The 21,715-nt window shown below is 52.6% G+C and overlaps 1 protein-coding gene across 1 annotated transcript; it reads left to right on the top strand.

The window, feature by feature from the left end:
• The first annotated feature begins 9,771 nt into the window (after positions 1 to 9,771).
• SENP2 (SUMO specific peptidase 2) lies at positions 9,772 to 21,052 on the top strand. Its single transcript, XM_051781794.1, has 17 exons — positions 9,772 to 9,915; positions 11,350 to 11,405; positions 12,050 to 12,183; positions 12,405 to 12,477; positions 13,121 to 13,199; positions 13,788 to 13,929; positions 14,050 to 14,153; positions 14,600 to 14,694; positions 15,338 to 15,395; positions 17,004 to 17,067; positions 17,432 to 17,575; positions 17,728 to 17,859; positions 18,190 to 18,393; positions 18,502 to 18,581; positions 19,956 to 20,040; positions 20,256 to 20,351; positions 20,840 to 21,052. Exons 1-17 carry the CDS (start codon positions 9,806 to 9,808, stop codon positions 20,900 to 20,902), a joined length of 1,719 nt encoding a protein of 572 aa, XP_051637754.1. The 5' UTR covers positions 9,772 to 9,805; the 3' UTR covers positions 20,903 to 21,052.
• The last annotated feature ends 663 nt before the right edge of the window (positions 21,053 to 21,715 follow it).

Raw genomic sequence — 21,715 nt, forward strand, 5'->3', positions numbered from 1 at the left:
CTCCTCCTCACATTCCCCTCCTTGTGTCCCCCTCCTCACATCTCCCCTCCCCGTGTCCACTTCCTTGCATTCCCCTCCTCACATTTCCCCTTCTTGCATCCCCTCTTTACATCCCCCTCGCTGGGGGATGCCAGTTCCCTGTGGACCCATCCAACCGTCCCTACCAGCTCACGTCTGTCATACTTGGCACCTTTGGGTACCCCCTGCCACTCTCCCAGCCTCAGATTCCCCTTTTGGCCTCGGCCACCCACAGGGGCACACAGGGATGGAGGAAACCATCAGGGACCAGACTCCTCTTCCCCTCTCAAAGGGCCCCAGCTCATCTTTGGGGGGACACTGAGCACCCCCCACCCCAAAAGCAATGAAACACCAGCCCCATCTCTGCCCCCAGCTCCTGGTGCAGAGCCCAGAGGCCCCCAGACGGCAGATGGCCCGAGGGGAGGCGGCGCTGGAGAAGCAGGTGCAGGGGAAAATTGCTTATTAGCTCCGGGACATTAAGCTCCCATTCTTGTGAGGGAACTCGGAATCTTCCGACTGGCACAGAGCCGGGAGGCAGGTCTGGGGAGGGGGACACGGTGGCTTCCAGCCTCGGCTCCTTGTTTTGCTGCTCCATCCTACTCTGGTCTCACCCCCTGAAAGCCCCAGGGTGCAATAGCAGGCACAGAGCTGCAGGCACAGCTTGTTCCCCAAAAATGGGGGGGGGAATCTCCGGCATGTAGCAGGGGAGCATGGGGAGAAGGTGCACAAGGAGATGGAATTGGTGCTTGGAAGGACAAGGAGTACCTGGAAGCTCAAAAAGCAAATTTTTAAGCCCAGTTTTACCAGTGACAAGTCAAATCTTCACAGATGGAAGTTCAAAGGTGGGGATTGGCACCAACCCTGTGGGTGTGGGGGATGTCCCGAAACCCCAGTGAGGGTCTAATCTTGTGTGGGAAGGAGAGCAGGGCACCTCTGTGTCCCCAAGAACATGCAGAATCTGGAAACACTGCTGGCCAAGGCCCAGCACCAGGAAAATGGATGGATGGATGGATGGATGGATGGATGGATGGATGGATGGATGGTACACTGCTCTGGCATACCAAGCCCAGCAGCAGCACCTCCAAAAGGACCCAGCTGTAGCTCTGCCCTGCTCTTTCCCAAGAGGATGGGGCTCCCACCCCGAGCCCCAGCAAAGCCAGCCCCGTTCCCCCTCAGCCAGGGTTCCTCTCCCAGCTCATCCACTGGCCTTATCTATTCCTGCGTCATCCTGCTTCCCTTCCTATCTTTACACTGCCCTATTTTTGGCAGCAGGAAACCCCTCCTGGGCTGATAACACCCTTTGGAAAGTGATCTGAAGAGTTTCCTCTTCTTCTTTCTAATGCTGGAGGTAAGAAAATCTTCAGCCCTTTCATTTTCCCCTGAAGAAGGTGAAACACCAGCAGGACCCACAGAGAGCTGTGGGGGTTTGGGGGGGGGCTGTCTGAGCAGACCCCCTGCCCGGGTGGGAGCATCCTGGATGGCCCGCTGGGCTGTGCCGTGGGGCAGGGACTGGGGGCTCCGAGGGAAGCGCAGGTGCCATGTCCCAGTGTCCCAGTGTCCCGGGCTCCGTGGGGTGACACACGGCTCGGCAATGCCAAACCCTCCCACTGACCTCAGCGCCTTATCGCCGAGGCGTTGGAGCGAGACAATGAGCCAAGAAAATACCCGTGGGATGAGATCACCTCGGCTGTCTCTGCGGCTCCCAAAATGCCTCGGCTGTGCCTGGATAAGTGCGGCGTTACAGGCAGTGCCTGGGATGGAGGGGCTGTTTGCAGCCTCAGCACAAGTGCCGGGGTGATGGTGACAGTGGTGACAGTGGTGACAGTGTCCCCTGACCACTGAGCCCCAAAACCTCTCCGTGGCAATCTTCCCAACAAAGCTCCCTCCGGGTGCCTGCTGCTGTCTCGAACTCTGGATTCAAAGTCCAACCAGCTGGGAAGGAGAGCTGGAGTTCAAGGAATCACACAACTGCTGTTTCCGAGTGCCAGGATTCCCCAGGCTGCCCCCAAGGGGAGCAGGACATTGCATCCCCAAGGCAGTGCCCCGGCCCTTCCTCTCCTCCCAGCATCCCAGCCAGAGGGATCCTTGTCCTCCTGGAGACGCCCCCCACAAGCTGCCAGGCCTGAGCCTGACTCCTCTTCCCTGTCCTCTCTCTGAAACCTGCATCATTTTGGGGTGTCCCAGGCCTGATCCCCCCTGTAGGGTTGTGTGGGGTGCTGCTGTGCAACAGGGTGAACTCCATTCCCAAAACTCCAATGGGGAACGCTCCTCAACGTGACTGGGGAGGGCATGGGGAGGATTGGGATGTTCCTGGTTGTGCTCAATCCCCTCCCTCTTGTTGGTGCTTCGTGAACAGGTGACTGATACAGCTCTTCCTCAGTGGAGGAAGGAGGGGAAAGATCCCTCCCCATCCAGAGGGAAACCCAAGCAGCCTCTGTGGGGGCACAGCTGGAGCAATGAGGGGACCAGGACTGATCCCATCCCAGAGAGGCTGATGGGGACATTCCCATGGGCAGCCATCCCCAAGACATGATTCCACACTTTGTTCCATTGCTCCAGCCCCTCCATGCCTCAGACATCTGTCCCAGAGTCAGAGCCCTGAGATTCCCCTTTTTTGGAGTGTATGCTGGAGCTGACCCCAGGTGAGGGTCACAGAAGGTTGGGGTGCTCCTGCTCCTCCCCCTGCTCTCTGACACCTTATTCTGGGTTTTCTTCTGCAGCTGGGACATCCCATATCCAGCACCTGGATAACCCAGGACACATTCCCACTCCTGGCAACTTCTGCCACAGTTGTCCATCACTCCAACACCCCGGGAGGTGATGCCATCTGCACCTTCACACAGCCACTTCTTAGGAATTTGGGGAGGGGAAAAGCATGGCTGAAAACAGAGCCAGGACCCTCCTCTTTCTCACCTTCCCCACATTTTAACCCCCCTGAGTCATTTCCATTCCTGGATGTTAAATTGCCCTTCTCTGCTTTCCTTTATTTCCCGGTTTCCTGCAGGGGGCTCGTTGTTCCCGATCTGCCGGCGCCGGTGAGACCCAGCCCCGGCATCCGCCAAGCAGATGCCAGCGAGGACAAAGGTGGAGCCCAGCGAGATCCCAGGAGCCACCAGCCCTGCGGGACACACGGCTCCTCATTTCCATAGCAAACCCCCTCGCTGTCGTTTTGCCACATCTGAGGAATTTTCTCTCTTTCCAGAGAAATTCAAAGCGCCCGGGTGCAATTTCCTGCCCACCTGGCAGGGAACCCCCCACGGCTCCGGGAGAAGGGCAGCTCTGTCTCCTGTCCCAGAGCCCGGTGGGAGTGTGGAGTGACACAGTTCCACCCAGGAAAGTGCCACTGGCAGGTGGCCACAGGCAGCTTCCCCTCACTGCCCACCTTTGCCCACTTGACTCTGGAGCACATCCAGGCTGATGGATGGATCCATGCCCCCTCCGCAAGGCCGTGTGGGGGATCAGTACCCTAATTTGGAAACACTACCTGCAAAAAAGGGGGGTAGAACCAGCCCCCCTGCTCCCCATGGCTCTTTGGTGATGAAGATAAGCACACATGCCTGGATCCCTAAGGAATTTCACATCTTCCTGGCTATGAGGATGACCTGCCAGGGCCAAATCAGCTGGGCCTTGTGCTCCCAAACACAGAGTGAGAACTATCCATGCTGGAAGAGCAGCCCTGGCCAACTCATACTGAAGTGGCTGAGGAGGAAGAAAAGGGCTGTTCACTCTTGTGCCTAATGATTTAGGCACAAGATTTTAAAGATTTTAGGCACAGATTTACAAATCCGTCTGTCTCCAATGCATGGACAGGCTAAGTGGAATAAAAAAAGGAGAAGGGGAGCATTGGGTAGGGGTTGTTCTTCATCCCAGGATACCAAATGCAGCAGGAATTGTCACCTTCTTGCTGCTTCACCTCCCAACCCAACACTGCCTGGGAAGGATGGAATGTGGATGAACCCACGGGCTGGTCTCGCCTGTCAGGAGGACGCAGACAGGTGTGGAGAGATGGGCTCCAGGAGGTCCCTTTTTGATGTCCATCAGGATAAACAGAGGCAGGGCCTCAGGAGCAGTTTGTCCAAGAGCAGGGAGGGGCTGGAGGGCTCTGCCCAGACTGTCACTGCTGTGGATGGCAGAAATGCTCTTTCATAGAATCCTGGAATGGTTTGGGTTGGGAGGGACCTTAAACCTCACCTCATCCCACCCGCTGCCATGGGCAGGGACACCTTCCACTAGCCCAGGTTGCTCCAAGTCCCTCCAACCTGGCCTTGGACGCTTCCAGGGATGGGGCAGCCACCACCTCTCTAGGCAACCTGTGCCACGTTTTTAACACCCTCATTGTAAAAAACTTCTTGATATATCTCACAATATCATCTAAAATGCCAAGTACTGAACTCTCCAGTGGCAAATCCCCACCAGACTCCCACATTGGAGGTCTCCTTGCTCACAGCAATGAGTTTGGGGCTGGCCCTGGGGCTGGCAGCCTGCAGCTCTGCCAGCTTTTTGTTCCCAACCTCCTCTGGGAACATGGGGACAGCTCAGTTGTCGGAACAGCAATAGCTGCATCAGTTGGGACAAATTAGAGCCCCTTGGTCAGGATGCTGGAGCAGTTTTTGTGACACCTGGAAGCCTCCAACGGGAATGTGAAGAAGCCCAGGTGAACCGACACGGTGGTCCTGGTTTTCTGAGCAGTTTCACCTTTTATGACATTCTGGGCTTGTGTCCTGGAGAAACCTTCATCTCTACATGGGGTACTTTCCCAGCCCAGCCAAGGTGGGAAGGTTTGGCTGGGGGTAAATATCCCCCTTCCCAGTCAGACAAGGTGGGAAGGTTTGGTTGGGATAAACTTCATCCTTTTCCACCCCAGCCAAGGTGACAAGGTTGAGTCGGGATAAACGTTATCCTTCCCCAGCCCAGCCAAGGTGGGAAGGTTTAGCTGGGATAAAGCTCCCCATTTCCCAGCTCAGCCAAGGTGGGAAAGTTTAGTTGGGATAAAGCTCCCCATTTCCCAGCCCAGCCAAGGTGGGAAGGTTTCCTTGGCCTCCAAGCGAACCCCTCCAAGCAGAGCCGCATGTTTTAGCTCGATGATACAATAGAAAATGCCTCCCAAGTCCTGGCCCTCTGGAGCATTTCCTTAGCTCGCTGGAATTTCCGCTCAGTCCTTCCTCTCCCAGGCTCTTACCGAAATCCTGTGTCACCACACGGCTCTGGAGAGCAGCCAGCTCTCGGAGTCCCCCTCCCAGGTCTCCCACCGATGTGCCGGGGATTTGCAAGGAGCAGCTCCTGGAGGGTGTCAGCTCCGTCGTGCCCCTTGATTAATCACCAAAGGCCACTCTGCCAATCAAGGAAAGATTTACAAGGCAGGCAGGAAGCCCTTGTTTTCACAGGAGTGCCTCAAACACACGCACACAGTAGGAAAAGCAAACATTCCAGGCATACCAAGGGATCCACGGGATCAAAATTCCCCAAACAGCCCAGATTAAGATACTTGGCTGCACATGGAAACACTAAAACCTGGACTCAAGGATTTAATTGTGTTGTTGAGCAGAGGGCCCTGTGGAACAACCTGAGCGGGCTGGGAACAGCCACCCCAGGGGGCAGGGAGAGGGTCAGCGGTGCTGCCCTCCCTACAATAAAGGTCAGGGCTGGCCCCCACCCCTCTCCCAGCTCCATATGGTCGCCAGAGCCTTCTGGCAGAGTTTAATGTGAGTTTTCCTTTGGAAAAGCTCAGCCCTGCTCCTCAGCTAGTCAGGCAGAGTTCCTCTGAATCAACTCAGCTCCAAATGCGAGCCTGTGGGAGCAGAGAGAACCCCTGAGACCCCCAGCCTGAGGGCAGTGCCTGTGCTGGGTCCATACCTGTTACCTCCCATCCTGCCCTACAGCCTCTGGAGTGAGTGGGAACACTCCCATCACCTCCAGACCCAGGAGATGCAGCCACATTGCTGTCTGACTGTGATCTTTTGTTTTATGGATTTTACAGGGACCATGAGAAAGACAGGAGGGAAACTCCCATGCCTGGAAGTGTTCAAGGCCAGGCTCGATGGGGCTCTGACAGCCTGGTCTGGTGGAAGGTGTCCCTGTGCCTGCAGGATGAGAAAGCAAGAGGCATCAGAAATTTTCCTGAGCTGGAAATATCCTCCCTCTGTTGCTGCATAAAGGCTCCTTTCCCGTCTTTCTGCAAACCACCCCACAGAGAGTGGAATTTGACCCCACCTGTTATGTGTGGCTTGTCCACTTCTGCTCCAAATCCAGCTGCCAGTGGCTTGTCCCAGCAGGATGTTTCAGCTCCCACTCACAGATGGTTCCTGGAAGAACAGTGGAAGAGATTGATAAGGAAATAAGTCACCTGCTGGAAGTGAGAGTTAAAGGGAAGCATATGCTTGAGATCAAAGAATCACAGGATGGTTTGGGTTGGAAGGGAACTCCAATCTCCCTGTGGGAACTCCACCTGCCACTAGACCAGGTTGCTCCAAGCTCCATCCAACCTGCCTTTCTTTCCTGGAAGTCAGCACCTTCCCTTTCCAGGACTTATCCAGGTGCTCCCAGGCTTCCAGCTTGGCAATTCCCATCTGAAAAGTCACACCAAAAAGCCACCCTGAGGGAGATGATCACCACACACACCACTCAGGGATCAGATGGTCCCGAGATCCAGCAGCTGCTGAGAAAACAGGATAAAGAGTAGTGGTCTAGAAGGAAGTGGTCAAGTATAATCACTTGTTTGTCCTTCAGAGGGTCAGGGATAAAATCCCTGGAGCGTGTGGTCAGGAGACCTGGTGTCAGGAGGACCACTGCTGTCACCCACCCCAGATGTTGGGCAGGCTGGAGGCCTCAGTTAAACACTCTGTCTGCACACCAAGAGTTCCCAAGGGCTCCCCCAGAGCCCTCCAGCATCAGGCTGCTCATCCTGGGCATCTGCTGCCTCCAGGGCCTGTTTTCTGGTCAGGAGGGGTTGGAAGTGAGAGGTGGGGAAATATAAGAGCAGGTGGAATCTGCCTATCCTGACCTCAGAATGGGATTGGGAGCCCTGGTCAAGGTGCTTCAGGTGCCCTCTGTCCAGCCTTACCTTTCTTTACTTTGTCTTCCCATCCCTTCCCTTTTCCTAGCTTTTCCTTACCATGCCCTCATTTCCCATCCCTTGCTTTGCCTTCCCATCACTCCCTTTCCTTCCTCTTCTTTTCCTTACCTTTCTGAGGGAAACCAAACAGGTGTTCAGGCTAGAGGCCCTTCCCATCCCGTGCCTTTTGATCCTTTCCCTTGCTTTTCTTTCCCTTCCCTTCTTTTTCTTCCCATCCCTTCCCTTGCTTTCCTTTCATTTCCCTTCCCATCCTGTGCCTTGTCTTTCCTTGCCGTGCTTTCGTATCCCTTGCCCTGCCTTCCCATCTCTTCCTTTCCCTTGCTTTCCCTTACCACACCTTCACTTCCCATCCCTTGCTTTGCCTTCCCATCCCTTCCCTTGTTTTTCTTCCCTTCTCTTCCCTTCCCTTCCCACCCCTTCCCTTGCTTTCCCTTGTCTCACTTTCCCATCCCTTCCCTCCTGCCATCATCCTGCAGGCTGTTCCACTTGAAATCCTGGACACAGGAATTTAAATGACAGATTATGTCTCCTTGGCTTTATATACTTAAATCAAGTGTGTACCTAAAATTACCCATAATTTCCCAAACTAATTACTCAGCGGAATTACTTTGTTATCCCACTAATTTGAAACACCAGGTGCTGGAACCCCATTGCTGTCACACAGAAGCTGCACTAAAGATAAAGACTTTGGGCAAAGTGTAAATAATGAGCAATAAATAATAATTAATGATGGAAATTCTCTGTGCTCCCTCTGGGATTGGAGGTGGGACAGAGTAATTGGGGTGTATCGAACAGCCAGTGACTGGATTTTGGGTTACGTGCACCAAATATCATCATTTTGAGTCACACCACGTCAGTACCCCGAGCAAGGAGCTCAGAGGCAGAGTAAGGATGAAGTCATGGAGGGAACCAGCAGCTGCAAAAATACCAGGATTGGGAAATGCAGCTGATGCAAAACTGCTCTGGGAAGACACACCAGGAATTACAACACACAGCCCTTGTTGTTATGTGTTCCAGGGGAAAAAAAAAAAAAAAGAAGAAAAAGGGAAAATTTTGCTGTGAGGAAAACAGTGCAAGAAGAAAGTTTGCTCAGCCTGGTGGCATTAATGTAATTAAATCCTAATTTATTCATTTACTTGGTTATTGATGTTTCAGAGATGGCAAAAGTCTGCACAACAACACCGTGTGAAATAGACCCAGCTCATGTAATTCCACGTTAATGATCCTGTGTTTGGGATAAACTCTTCCAGCTGCAGAGGTTACAGGGATTTGGATGAGCACCGGCGGCTCCCACCCCACGGACACAGCCAGGCACATTCCCAGCTCACACAAAATCGGTCAGATATTTAAATTTACTTAAGAGCCCCAAATGCCCTTAGAATTCTACTGTCCTGTGAGGATGAGGAAGGGGAGTGAGCGGGAGGTACTTTATCCAAGTGAGGATAAGGAAGGGGAGTGAATGGGAGGCACGTGATCCCGGTGAGGATGAGGAAGGGGGTGGAAGGAGGCTCTGCAGCTCCTGCGTGGCGCTGCCATGCCCTCTGCTGGGCTCTGCATCCAGGCTCAGCCTCCTTCCTCGAAGCCTGAAGTGTAGCGGACTGGGGATTAAGCTCCTAAAACAACCAGGAAGGTCGTTTTAATTAAACCAGATCCCACCACCCCTCGGATTTCCTTCGGGCAGGAATAGCCAGCGGGACCTGCTGCGGAAAAACCTGCTTTAATCTCCCCATTTTCCTCCCCGCTTTCCTTACTTCCTCCCTTTAAGCATCGTTCCCGCTCCCGTGGAAACGCTGGAGCCACGCTCCGGGATGCGGCTCCCGCTGCCCCTTCCCAGCCCGGAGCGAACGGTTGGGAAGTGATACGAGGAAAGCATCCAGGAGCCCTTCTTTTAAAGGCGGAGCAGGCGCGGGAATCGCGGCGGGAATGCGGACATTCCCAGGGATTCCAGGCGCGAGGAGCGGGCGAGCCGCGCGGCACCACCGGGCTGCCCGAGCTCCGAGACGGCGCTCCGGAACCGGCGCTCGGTCAGTCGCGACAGCAGCAGCTGTGGAGACGCTGCCCCGTGAGCCGGGCACGGCTCGGTGAGAGCCCCGGGACGGGAATTCCGCACCCCGGGCCCGGACAGGGAGGGCGGGAAACCAGAGGGACATCCCTGCTTTTCCTGGGAGGCGGGGTGGGGCTTCTCCACCGCGGAGCCTCGGAGAACGGCAGGAGCCCCGAGGGAGGGCAGGAATCCCGGGGAAGGTAAGGTGCTCCAGTAAAGAGCAGGAATCCCAGGGAAAGGCAGGAACCCCAGGGAATGCCCAGCGACTCCCAGCACCACACAGGGACGCCGGGCGCTGATCCCCGCCAGAGCCCAGCTCCCCCAGCGGGGAAAGCTCCTCGCCCAGCTCGCGGGGCCGGCCGGGGGGGGGGGGGTCGGGACGGGGCCAGAAGGGGCGAAAACGGCCCCAATTTCGGCTTCGGAATATTTTAAAGCGCGCGCGCCCCATCCACGCGCGGGGGGGGGCGGGGCCAGGCGGACGGGGGGGCGTGGCCACTCGGCGCGCGTCGCGAGCGGGGCGGGCCCTGGTGGGCGGGCCCTGGCGGTGCGGTGGGCGGGGCCGGGCGGCGCGGTGGGTGGGCCCTGGTGCGCGGTGGGCGGGGCCTGGCGGCGCGGTGGGCGGGGCCGGGCGGCGCGCGGGGCGCACGCACTTCCTGCGCGGCGCGCGGCCCATGTACCAATGGCTGCTGGGGGCCCTCCGCGCCCTCCGCGCCGCCGCCAGACCCCAGCCCGCACCGCAGCCCGGCCCGGACCCGCGCAGCGCAAAGAGGCCGCTCCCCAGGTCAGCCCCCGCCACCAAACACGGCCGTCCCCTGGCCCCGGCCCTCCTGCTGCTGCCCCGGCGCCCCGTGTGGGTCCCTGATATTCCCCAAAAATCCATAAGAATCGCCGGGTGCCGCGGTAATCGCGGGTCCCAGGTGTCCCCGATGGATCCATTGGCAAACCCACGTGTCGCGGTGATTGTGGGTCCCAGATATTCCCGATAAATCCATAAAAAAACCCCAGATGCTGAAGGGATTGTGGGTTCCGGGTATTCCCGATAAATCCCAGATGCTGAGGTGATTGTGGGTCCCAGATATCCCCGATAAATCCATTGGCAAACCCAGGTGCCCAGGTGATTTAAGGTCCCAGATATTCCCAGTAATTCCCAGATGCTTAAATGATTGTGGGTCCGGGATATTCCCGATAAATCCCAGATGCTGAAGTGATTGTGGGTCCCAAATATTCCCGACAAATCCTAGATGCTGAAGTGATTGTGGGTCCTGGATATTCCCCATAATTCTATTGGCAAACCCAGCCCCTCGTTTCCTTCCCATCTGCACGGTGGGGGCTTGAAAAGGATCAAAGGGGTGGGGATCAAAGGATCAAAGCAGGTGTGCTGGAGGAGCAGGGAAGGGTATATGCTGGATGGAGGAGAGCCATGGAATATGGATGTGGTAGGATAAAAGGGGGCTGCCTTCCCAGGCATTACCCAGGAGCTCCCAGTGCCAATATCTGAACCATCTCATCTCCACCACTGGGAACAGAGGGAATGTGTCCATTCCATGCTGTGCTTTGGGCAGTGTGGTGGCTTCCTCTGGGAGGAACTTCCTTAGTGCCCCATTCCAGAGTGAATGAGGCAAGGGAATGCCTCTGGAAAGAGCCACGTGTTGCACAAGAAGTTTCCACCAAGGGGGAGCTCAGGAGGAATGAGCTCTTGGGAAGAAAAATAGGAACGTCCTTTGCGCTCTGTTCCTAAAGGAAAAGGTTTTGCTGGACTTTATCAGGGTACCAACTGATAAAATCCTGGGATTTGGGCTTCTGAGAAAGGGTGAGGCTGGTAATTATTTCAAGGACTCGTTCCCAAGCACTGACTCAGCAGATTATTGAAGTTGTGGAAGTGGATGTAAGCAGGACTTGCTTTCCCACCTTTTATTTCCTGTCCTACTTAAACTTTCCTTTGCAACTCAGTGTAGTGACATGAACCTGGATGGCTAAGTGACCTGGAATGCTGCTCTCCTCGAGGAAAGAGGAAAACTTTACACACTTAGGGAATTTTTTGGTGGTAGGAACACATGTAAAACATCCGGGAGCATTAACAGAAAGGAAAAAAAAAAGGCCTGATATGGTTTAGTGGGATGATCCCAGAGATCACAGGCGATCTTTGGGATATGTGAAGGGAAGTTGGGAGCTGAACTGTGGTTGCCAAACACTGTTGTGCCTCTTCTTTCCTCAGTGTTGCGTCACCTGTGGAAGATCCTGACAATATTCCTGAAAAGAAGCAGAAAACAGGTATTGCACCTCACAAAGGGGTTAATGTGCCTGGTTTTCCTTGGGTTCAAGGTGCCTTGGGTAACTCTGGATTTTGTACTTCACAATTGCTGCTGAAACTGTGGATTTCTGAGCCGTTTGTGTGGCCTGAGGGGGTCTCACGGGGCTGGGGCCTACTGATGGTGTGTCCCAGTGTTCAAAATCCATGTGGATTTGGCACTTGGGGACATGGCTAAAGGTGACCTTGGCAGAGCTGGGACTTGATGATCTTAGAGGGCTCTTCCAGCCTGAGGGTTGGAGATTGTGGCCTGATGAAGGGAAAAGTAGGGAACAACTTTTTCCCTCCTGGGAATTCCGTGTATTTGCACCAAGGATCACTCCTGCCTGTGTGTGGTACAGGGATATCCCAGGTCTGTCTGGCACTGAGCCCCTGCAGGGCAGGACAAAGAGTGTTTTAAGTCAAAGCTGTGGCTGTCCCTCAGGGAATGCAGAGCTCCCTAATTCCTGCTTGGGAATGGTGCTGCCCCTGGTGTCGCGGGAGGGGCTGTCGGTGTGTCGTTGAAATGAGTTACCTGGGTCAGGTGGGATCGAGGAGTTGGGCTTTGATGCAAAGAGAAACCCTAATTTTCCTTTTCTGGCCTGGTGGTGTGGGGTTTTTTTTTCAGAATGTCTCATCTGCGGGACTAACAAGAGACCCGAAGACGTTCCTGTGGCCGCCCAGTTGCCATCCAAGGCAACAAGAGGGTGCCAGGAGGCTTCGGGCGGCGATGCCACTTCTCTCCCCGAGCCTGGAAAAGGGGTGAGCAAAGATTTAGGGGAGAACTCAGGGATAAGCTTGTGCTGTGTCAGTCCCTGCATGTGTGAGCTGATCCCGTCAGAGCTGCTGCTGCAACCTGGACCAGCAAACCCTGGGCCCCGAGTCAGGGCAGAGCTGACTGGATTTTGGGAAGCCCAAGAGGTTTGCTTGGGTTCACATTCAGGTTGTACTCACTCTGGTGCTTGTTTTTGTTTTTATTTCAGGCTCAGGACACTTCTGACTCTTCATTTGAAAGAGCAACAGACTCTGTGGCAGATGAGGACAGAGTAGAAGTTGGTAAGGCTGGACAGCAAGTTCTTCACTCGTTTCTGTGTGCTTCTGCCCTGTGCAGTTCCACCCCAGGCTTAGGGACTCATTAGTGAAGGCACAATGTCTGGGAATACTGGAATGTGAGCTCTGTTTCTTCCCTGCATCCTGGCATTGCTTCTGGATTGGGATCAGGGCTGGGAACAGGCTCCCCAGGGCAGTGGTCATGGTCCCAAACCTGCCTGAGCTCCAGGAAGGTTTGGACAACGCCCTCAGGGACAGGGTGGGATTGTTGGGGTGTCCTGTGCAGGGCTGGGAGTTGGACTGGATGATCCTTGGGGTCCCTTCCAGGGATATTCTGTGATTTATCCTGGCATCTCAGTTCAGGAGCTGCCCTGGATGCAGCTCTGTTGCCTTCAGTTGAGCCCACTGTTAGATTATCAGAAGGAAATTGTTTTAAGTGCTAAGTTTAGGTAGCAGAGCCTCATAACCCTCTTTTATCCAGGTTTAGGTGGTAACATTCCATAGTTGCCGATCTGAAGCAACATAACACAAATAGTATAAGGACATAAGGGAGAAAATGAAAGTAATTTATCTTTGGTGAAGCTCTTTGAACTCCTGAAACTCCAGTTTCCTTGAACAGTTGCTGATGGTTTACACTCTTCTCTTGCAGCTAAAATGCCTTGTGACACCAACACGTGCTTGGCTAGGGAGGCACTATCCCTTCCTTACAAGGGAGTTCCATATCTCAGGTAAAAATCCTTCTGTTTCCTTTCACTTCTTCCCTGAAGGGTTTTTTTTGTCTTTCACTTTCATCCTTGAACTTCCTCCGTGTTGCCCAACATTTGTTTTTGTGTCCACAGAGCAGGATTTTTCCAAGGTGTTCTGTATTAAGGGAGGTCTCCAGCTGTGGTTTTTGTTTTTCTTTAACCAGCTTTAAACTTGCTCTTTAAATCCAGGTAGTTCATACACTCAGGAGATCTGAGGAAGACGAACAAGTACAACACTTCCACCTCCTGTGGCTGGAGGAAGTGTTAAACTTGGCAAGAGGCTGAGACCAGGAGTGTAGAGAAAAACCCACAACCACAAAAAAAACCCCACCCCTAAAAACCCCAGAGAATTCCATTGGGAAACACTTTTTTACTCTGAAGGTGGTCACCTAGAGAGGTGGTGGAGTCTCTGTCCATGGAGATGTTGGAAAACCTACCTGGACAAGGTCTTGGGCAGCCTGCTGTGGGTGCCCCTGCTTGAATCAGGAGGTGTTAATTAAAATCTAACTAATAAAATCAGGAGGTTTGAGTGTTCTCTTCATACAGTTTCTTTTCCGTTGCTGTTTTTAGCCTGAACAAGAATAATCACCACATCCAACCAGCTCCAGACAGCCCTGTGACACCCAGGCCCCCCATCAAGGAGCTCCCCGTGCCAGGTCCCACCTCTCCAGGAGCCAATAGCGTGGGGAGGCCCCTGTGTGCTGCTGAGGAGGTAATCTGGGGAGAAGGGAATTCCTTTGGGATGAAACTGCTGCATAGTTCCTCCACAGTTAGACAAGAGGAAGGGGTGGGAATTCCTGCTGAAGTTTTTTTTTTCCTTCCCCTCTCTTAGGATGTTCGTCGAGGAGAAAGCCAGAAATACAAAGAGATCTTGAAGCTGTTCAAGGAAAAATATTCTGGATGTCTTAATTCTCCCCAGCCAGCAAACTTCAACAAGTAATTATAAGCAAAATGTCCCTTAACTCTTGGGGGGTGACTTTGTTGTACATGGAAGGGGAGGGGAATTAACCTTTTCTGCTCTCAGGGCTCTGGACAGGATCAAATGTCACAATTGATGAGTCTCTCTTAGAACAGTGGAGACAGAAAATGTGACTCTTTTGTATTCACTGAGTTGACAGTAGCCAAGCTTGTGGATGTAAACTCGTGGAAGTTAGTGTTTGGTCATGGAACCAGTGACAGGATTGTTCTGTTAAGGGATTAAACAGCCTAATTTTACTTCATATATTTCTATTGCTTTAACTGTGGCTTCCAGCTGTAATTGAGACAGTTGGGTACAAATCAACTGTGGCCTTTCTAATGAATTGTTGTGCACTGGTAACAAATCACTTGGGAAAACTGTGATTCTTCTCCATCTTTTTTTTTTTTTTTATGCTACTCCAAAGGGTTCAGACCCACTCCAGGGAACCAGTGGCGACTGGGAGTCACCTGAAAGGACAGAAACCCAGGGGTGTCTATCCAGGTGTGACACAAAGGGCCAGTGAGTATCCCCAGGATTCAGGTCTGGTCTTTGTAGGTTGGCTCCCAACCAAAACAGGGCATTTCCTCCCCCGCCCCACCCCAAACCATAGTTAGTTATTGGCTAAACTGGCTTTGTGAGGGTTTTACTGGAGGGGAAAAGAATTGGTTTAAAATGGTGTTTGAGACATGGCTGTACCTGTGCTGTTTGTAGCTGCAGATGTGACCCCACTGCCCAGGGGAAAGGTTGTGGTACCTGAGTTTTTGTACCAGGGGAGGAGAATATGTGACTGTGCACCCCCAGATGCTGCTTCTTAACTCAGAGCTGCTCTGAGTTAATCCAGTTTAATGCTAGACAGGCCTATTTCTGTAATAGCAGAGCTTCCAAACCACATAAACTAATTGCATATATGTTTAATATTGTCCCCAGTGTTTTTTTCCACTGCTCATTATTTCAATATTGTTTCATCACTACTTCTTTTTACACATCTGGGCTTTTCTTTTGAAATCATAAGGGGTTTGAAGTGATTTCTGAGCTGGTGCCAGAGTCTGAACTTCTAACCATACAGCCATCAGTCAAAGTTCTGGTGTTGTCACCCAGAAACCAAGAGCTGCTGGGGTGGAAAGTCACCTTCTTGTTGTCATTTTGCTGCTTTTCTGTGCAGGTGTCAAACATGGAGATGTTTTCAGCCCCCAGTTGCCTCAGAGAGGTGTCATGATCAGGTAGGAGTGTCCTTTAATCATGGTCCCTGTTTCTTTTGGCTCTGGGGGCATGAGTCTCTCAGCCTCAGAAGACAACTCCAGTTTATCATCTCAGTGTGGGAGGAAAGGAGCAGCTGGTTTGTGGAACTGCTCAAAGCCAGTTGTCCCTCAAATCTGGCTCCCCTGTCAGAGCTGCTTCTTTCTGGGAGAAGGAAGCCAGTGGGGGGGACAATGGTGGCTGCACCAGGTTGCCCTTGGGTTTGCAGAATCCCTTGTTGCCTGTGAGTGTCTTTGTGCCAAACCATTTATGAGCTGACATCACAATTCCTGTGGATCCTGAGCTGACATTGCAATTCCTGTGGATCCTGAGCTGACATTGCAATTCCTGTGGATCCTGAGCTGACATTGCAATTCCTGTGGATCCTGAGCTGACATTGCAATTCCTGTGGATCCTGAGCCATAAGGTTTAGGGAGCTTGTAAAGCCTGGAGGGCCTGAGGCAGTTTTTGTGGCTGCAGGATGCCTTGAGTTTGAACAGAAGCCCAAAAAGGGAGTGTGCAGTCGGGTGGTCCCTCACCAGGGGCCAGTGGGCTCCTTGGTGGCAGGACTGGCAGTGCTGGTGCCTTTGGGTTTTGGAGGCAAAGGGGCTTTTGGCTGCAGCTCCAGGGAGGGATTTTGGTTTGGCAATGTAATCTACTCATCTTCCTGCCCTTAGATGAGAGAGGAGAAAGCACAGATGGGAGCAGGGAGACGTTCAGTCGTGGCAGTCCTGTTTATAGGTAGTTTTGTCCCTATTCTTCTGCCCCCTTAGACACAAGGACTATATTTAGCTGTGCAGCACCATCCTGTGTCAAATTGTCACTGCTTCCCCTAAGCTGGAGGGGAGAGAAGGAAATAACTGGCACAGTGTGATGGGTTTGAGTCAAAGGAACATTTTCTTGCCTTTTTTTTTTTTTCGGATTTAGCCCCTAAATGAAGTCATTTCACAGGGCCTGTGATCTTTCTTACCACGTGCCTTTAAAGCACATGTGTAGGACACTATGAGAGTCTGTTGTAGGTCTCCCTCTTGGAAAAGGAGATTGTTTGGTGACAGTGGGACAGATATGGACAACTTTAATGTCTGTGTGTTTGTTTGCTCTTCAGAGCCTGCACGGTTTTAATGCTCATCCTCTCCCCAGGGGGATATTGCCTCTCTTGACTAGAGAAGGCAAGTAAACCCCCTGTAGCTGTCCCATTCCCCCCAGATTCCATGTGCTGCTCATAGTTCCCATAAGCCAACTGCACTTGGACAGGTGCAGATGTTCCTGTTCCACTGGCAGTGGAACTCCTGGCATGTGGTGTTTGTCACCAGGAGGGCCCAAAACACTCGATAGAGGAAGTGCTGGTTGCTCCCCTGTTTTCCAAAGAATAAAACTGAGTTTGGCACCTGCAGGTGGAAGAATGTAAAGCTTCCAGCTCTTCATCTATCCCAGAGTTGCTGCTGCAAAAGGGATGGGGCAGGAAACTGAGATGTTGTCGAATGTCAGATTCAGCCTTGAAAAAACACTTCTTATCCAGAAGGTGAATTCCTGGGAATTTCCTGGGATAGGATGGATATCCAACTCACTTGCCTCTCTTTCTCTCTCCTCAGCTACTACACACCACCAGAAGACTCCCATGGACAGGGAATACCAGGGAAACAAGCTGTTGCAGTGGTAAGCCTCAGTTAGTCATTATTTCACTTTTTTTAAGGAAAGTATAACTCATCTCTGGTCAGGATCCAAAACAAAATTTGTAGTGTGGAAATCAGAAATATTAGTCCTGATCTCAGCTTGGTACCTTGGAGGCTTTGCTGGTGCTCTGATTGTTGGTCCAAGCCAAGGGATCTTCCTGCCTCTCTGGCCTCTATTCTGAGGGCACAGTTGGGATGCAGTCACCACTCAAAAGTGACTTTGGAGTTTGCTGCTTGGCTGTATCTACAAAAACACTCCCAGCTTGATACACAGGCAGGATTTTCTGCACTGTGCCACCCAAAACTCCTGTGCTTGCTCTGTAACTTCATGTCCTTTTGTCTAACAGGGCCGGGGTGGAGCTGAAGTGTCCCAAGGGATGTTATTCCAGTTCCATGTGACACCTGTTCTGTCCAAAGACTTCTTTTTTGTGGACAGAGAGCCACTCCCACGCTCAGAAAAGCCAGCAGAAGACTTTGCTCCACTCACAGAGGTACCTGTGCTCAAACCAGTGCTGTTGCTGGTGTAGCAAATCCCTGCAATGCCTGTTGCTGTGGCACCTGGGCTGAATTTAGGGGTTGTTTGACGTTGCTGTGCTCCATGTCCTGTTTCACGAGTCCTTCCCCGCTGAATTGTCCATTCCAGGCCATGGAGAGGGAGGTCTCTGCTGCCTTTGGCAAAGGGGAGCCTGGTGAGATCCTGAGCAGTGCCTTCAAGCTCAAGGTCACTCGTGAGGACATCTGCACCCTGCAGCAGCTGTGCTGGCTCAACGACGAGGTGAGAGGAGCTGCAGCACAGGGATGCTCTAACCCAGCACTTGTGCAGGAGCACCCCTTCTCTGGGGGTGCTTATGGCTCTGCTGTTTCTGGAGGTTCCTTTCCTTGGGTTGTGCAGCTCCCAGGGGTCAGGCTGGGTTGCTGGAGTGGGTGCAGGTGCTTTTATCCAACAGCACAAGTCACCAAGGGCAACATTCCCAGAGCCAAAGCTGCCAGCTGGGCTTGTCTCAGTTGGGTACTCAAGGGTGGCCAGCAAAGACATGTTGGTGCCTTTTTCATTTGCCAAGTTACTGCCTTCTCTTACATCTCAACTTTCCTCTCTCTGGCCCAGGTTATTAATTTCTACATGAACCTTCTGGTGGAAAGAAGTAAGAAGGAAGGCTATCCAGCACTCCATGCTTTTAGTACCTTCTTCTACCCCAAACTCTGTTCTGGAGGCTACAAAGCAGTGAGAAGGTGGACCAGAGGTGTGGATCTCTTCAAGCAGGATCTCATCCTGGTGCCCATTCACCTCAGAGTGCACTGGACGCTGCTGGTGAGTCAAACTGGCCTTTTATTTAGGGGATGGGAGGAACAAAACTATCAAGAAAAGTCTTTTAGGGTTTGGGATGTGCTTTGTCCAACATTCACCTTTTAATCCCAGGTCATAGATGTCAGAAAGAAAACTATCAAGTACTTTGATTCCTTGGGACAGAAAGGAGACAACATTTGTAAAACCCTGCTGTGAGTAGCTACTTTTTTATCCTTTTGATTGTTTTGAGGCCTTTTTCCTTCCCCACTTGGAGTGGTCCTGCCCTGGCACAGGCTGCTCCTCACTTTGTCCCTCTTCTGTTCTGCTCAGTGTTTTAAATCACCTGGAGTGTAACTGGGGCAGGTTTTCATGTGTTCTGGACATCCTTACGTGTCTTTGCCAGTAAAAATCCTTAATCCAGCAGCTTTTTAGAGTGAGAGCAGCCCCACAGAGACAACCCACAGAATCCCAGAATCCCTGAGGTTGGAAAAGCCCTCCCAGCCCATGGAGTCCCCCCTGTGCCCCATCCCTACCTTGTCCCCCAGCCCAGAGCATTGAGTGCCACGTCCAGTCCTTCCTTGGACACCTTCAGGGGTGGGGACTCCACCACCTCCCTGGGCAGCCCCTGCCAAGGACTGACAGCCCTTTCCAGGGAGAAATTCCTCCTGATGTCCAACCTGACCCTCCCCTGGCACAGCCTGAGGCCGTTCCCTCTCCTCCTGTCCCTTGTTCCCTGGGAGCAGAGCCCGACCCCCCCATCTCTCCCCTCCTGTCAGGGGGTTGCAGAGCCAGAAGGTCCCCCCTGAGCCTCCTTTGCTCCAGGCTGAGCCCCCCCAGTTCCCTCAGCCCCTCCTGCTGCTCCAGCCCCTTCCCAGCTCCGTTCCCTTCCCTGCACACGCTCCAGCCCCTCAATGTCCTTCCTGAACTGAGGGGCCCAGAACTGACACAGCCCTGGAGGGGCCTCAGTGGTGCCAGCACAGGGGGACAATCCCTGCCCTTGTCCTGTGCCCACTCTGGGTGTGACACAGCCCAGGTGCCCTTGGCCTCCTGCCCACCTGGGCTCACCTGGGCTCGTGTCCAGCCACCGTCACCAGCACTCCCAGGGCCTTTCCCAGCTTTCCAGCCCCTCCACCCCAGCCTGGAGCTTTCCAGGGAGTTGTTGTGACCCAAGGGCAGGACCTGGCACTTGGCCCTGTTGACCCTCACACCACTGCCCTCAGCCCATGGATCCAGCCTGTCCTGATCCCCCTGCAGAGCCTTCCTGCCCTCAGCTCATCCACATCCCACCCAGTGGTGTCATCTGTGAACTGACTGAGGGTGCCCTTGATCCCTTCATCCAGATCATGGATAAAGATATTAAACAGGACTGGCCAATACTGAGCCTTGGGGAACCCCACTTGCAGCCTCTCACCGTGCCTCTAAATTTAAGATTGGGATTTTTCCTCCACATTCCTTAAATCCTCTGCTGTGAGGATCCTCTGACATTTCACTGCCACTCATCTTCCTGTCACTCTTCAGCAGCTTTTTTTTTTTTTTGTTGCCCTAAACTGGGGAGATGAAAAGTGATTTTGTGTTGTTTTAAACAGACAATACCTGCAAGAGGAAAGCAGGGAAAAAAGAAAGCTGGAATTGACTGCTTCTGAGTGGACTCTTCGCAGCCTGAGCCCGGAGGTCCGTGAGCAGTGCCTGGATTTGGGATGTGAGGGAGGGAATAACACTTTCCAAGGAAGCAAAAGGGATTACTTGGGACTATTCCTTGGGTTTGGGAGCAGGAAATGGGTCCTGGAAGTAGGTTTTCAGTTGTTGGTGTGGGTAATGTGTGCTATGAACAAATTGCTGCTCCTTTAAGGCAGATAAAAATTCTCCATCTTTTTTGTGTTCCTCAGGAAATCCCTCAACAAACTAATGGAAGTGACTGCGGGGTTTTTGTTTGCAAATTTGCTGATTCCATCTCCAGAGACAAACCCATCACCTTCACACAGGTGAGGGAAGTGAGAAACGGCTCCAGCCTTTCCCACATGGATACAAGAGCCGGGGTAGGGGCTGTGAGGGCTTGTTCCTCATGTCTGGTGTCTGCTTCTTGGCAAGATCGTGGAATCATGGAATCCCAGAGTGGTTTGGGTTGGAAGGGACCTTAAAACCCAACCTGTTCCAACCACAGGATGCTGCAGCCAGAGGTTTCTAATATCTGGCCTTTGTATCTCTTGGAAAACAGGTTTCCCCCTTGGAGCAGTTCAGACACTGGTTATTTTCCAGCGTGGTGGCCTTTAATAAACATCCTTCAGAGCAAACGTGGCTTTGTTGGGTGGTTGTGTCACCCTTGAGTGAAACCCACCTTGTACCCAAATGGCAGGTGCTGACAGCTCTGAAGAGCAACTTCCATTCAAGAATTCCCTGGGTGTTTATGGAGATTTTCTGCCTCTTTCTCCCCTGCCTTCCTGTTTAATGGATTTTTCCCTTTCCTTTCCAGGAGCACATGCCTTACTTCCGCCGGAAGATGGTGTGGGAAATAATTCATCAGCAGCTGCTGTGAGACATGCACTGTTAGCAAAACACTGTTCTGTAAAAAAAGAGAGGTATTTATTTCTTACTGTTAAGATAAATATTTAATTTATGTAAGAGCCTTATTGTAAGGGAACTTTACTTGTTAATAAATTAGAGTAATTTATTTTTTAATTGAAAACCGGTTTGGTGTCTCCATGGGGTTTTTTAACTTGCTCACAATTCCTGAGGAAGAGGAGGGGGTGTCTCCTCTCCTGGGCTCTGGGGGATATCCCTGTGCTGTTCCTTGCCTGGAGATCCTCTTGTGGAAGAGCAGAGGGGCTTTATCCATCTTTTCTTTCACACTGGTTGCCTCAGTCTGCCACAAACTCAGGCTCTCCAAAGGGAGAACGATTCCAAAGGCGATTGGTTATGTTTTGTCCTTACAAATAATTAATTGGGCATAATTATCTTCCCTAAGGACACAGAAGATCCAAGCTCTGAATGTTTTAGGTGTCCTTTCCCCTTCCCTTCAGGTCTCCCTGTTCAGGGCTGCAGGTTTGAGGATGAATTGTTCCTTTTTTGGGGGCAAACACAAAAGGATGCCTGCAGAGGTGTTTGGGGTGGGGGCTTGGTGCTCTGAGGTTTTTTAGGGTGACACCAGAGCCTGCCCTCTCCAAGGCAGTGTCCCTGGTGCTGGAGGGGTGGGAGGGAAGAGCCCAGAGGGGGGTTCTCTCACTGTGGCCCCCTCAGCCTAGCCAGCCCTACCCCTGCCACCCAGGGACATCCCAGCCCCGTCTGGAACCTTTCCTCGTTGGATATTCCACCATTCTGGCTTTGCCAACGATGTGCAGGGATGCAGAGG

The sequence above is a fragment of the Manacus candei genome, unplaced genomic scaffold (genome assembly GCF_025592945.1).
Source record: "Manacus candei isolate 608988 ecotype Guabito, Panama unplaced genomic scaffold, ASM2559294v1 h1tg000015l, whole genome shotgun sequence".
Lineage (NCBI taxonomy): Eukaryota > Metazoa > Chordata > Aves > Passeriformes > Pipridae > Manacus > Manacus candei.

Excerpts from the sequence above, each read along its gene's own strand:
- SENP2 (XM_051781794.1), top strand. The coding sequence starts at position 9,806 with ATGTACCAATGGCTGCTGGGGGCCCTCCGCGCCCTCCGCGCCGCCGCC. Across the intron at positions 20,041-20,255 it reads TTCGCAGCCTGAGCCCGGAG|GAAATCCCTCAACAAACTAA; the intron begins GTCCGTGAGCAG and ends TGTGTTCCTCAG. Across the intron at positions 20,352-20,839 it reads AACCCATCACCTTCACACAG|GAGCACATGCCTTACTTCCG; the intron begins GTGAGGGAAGTG and ends TTTCCTTTCCAG.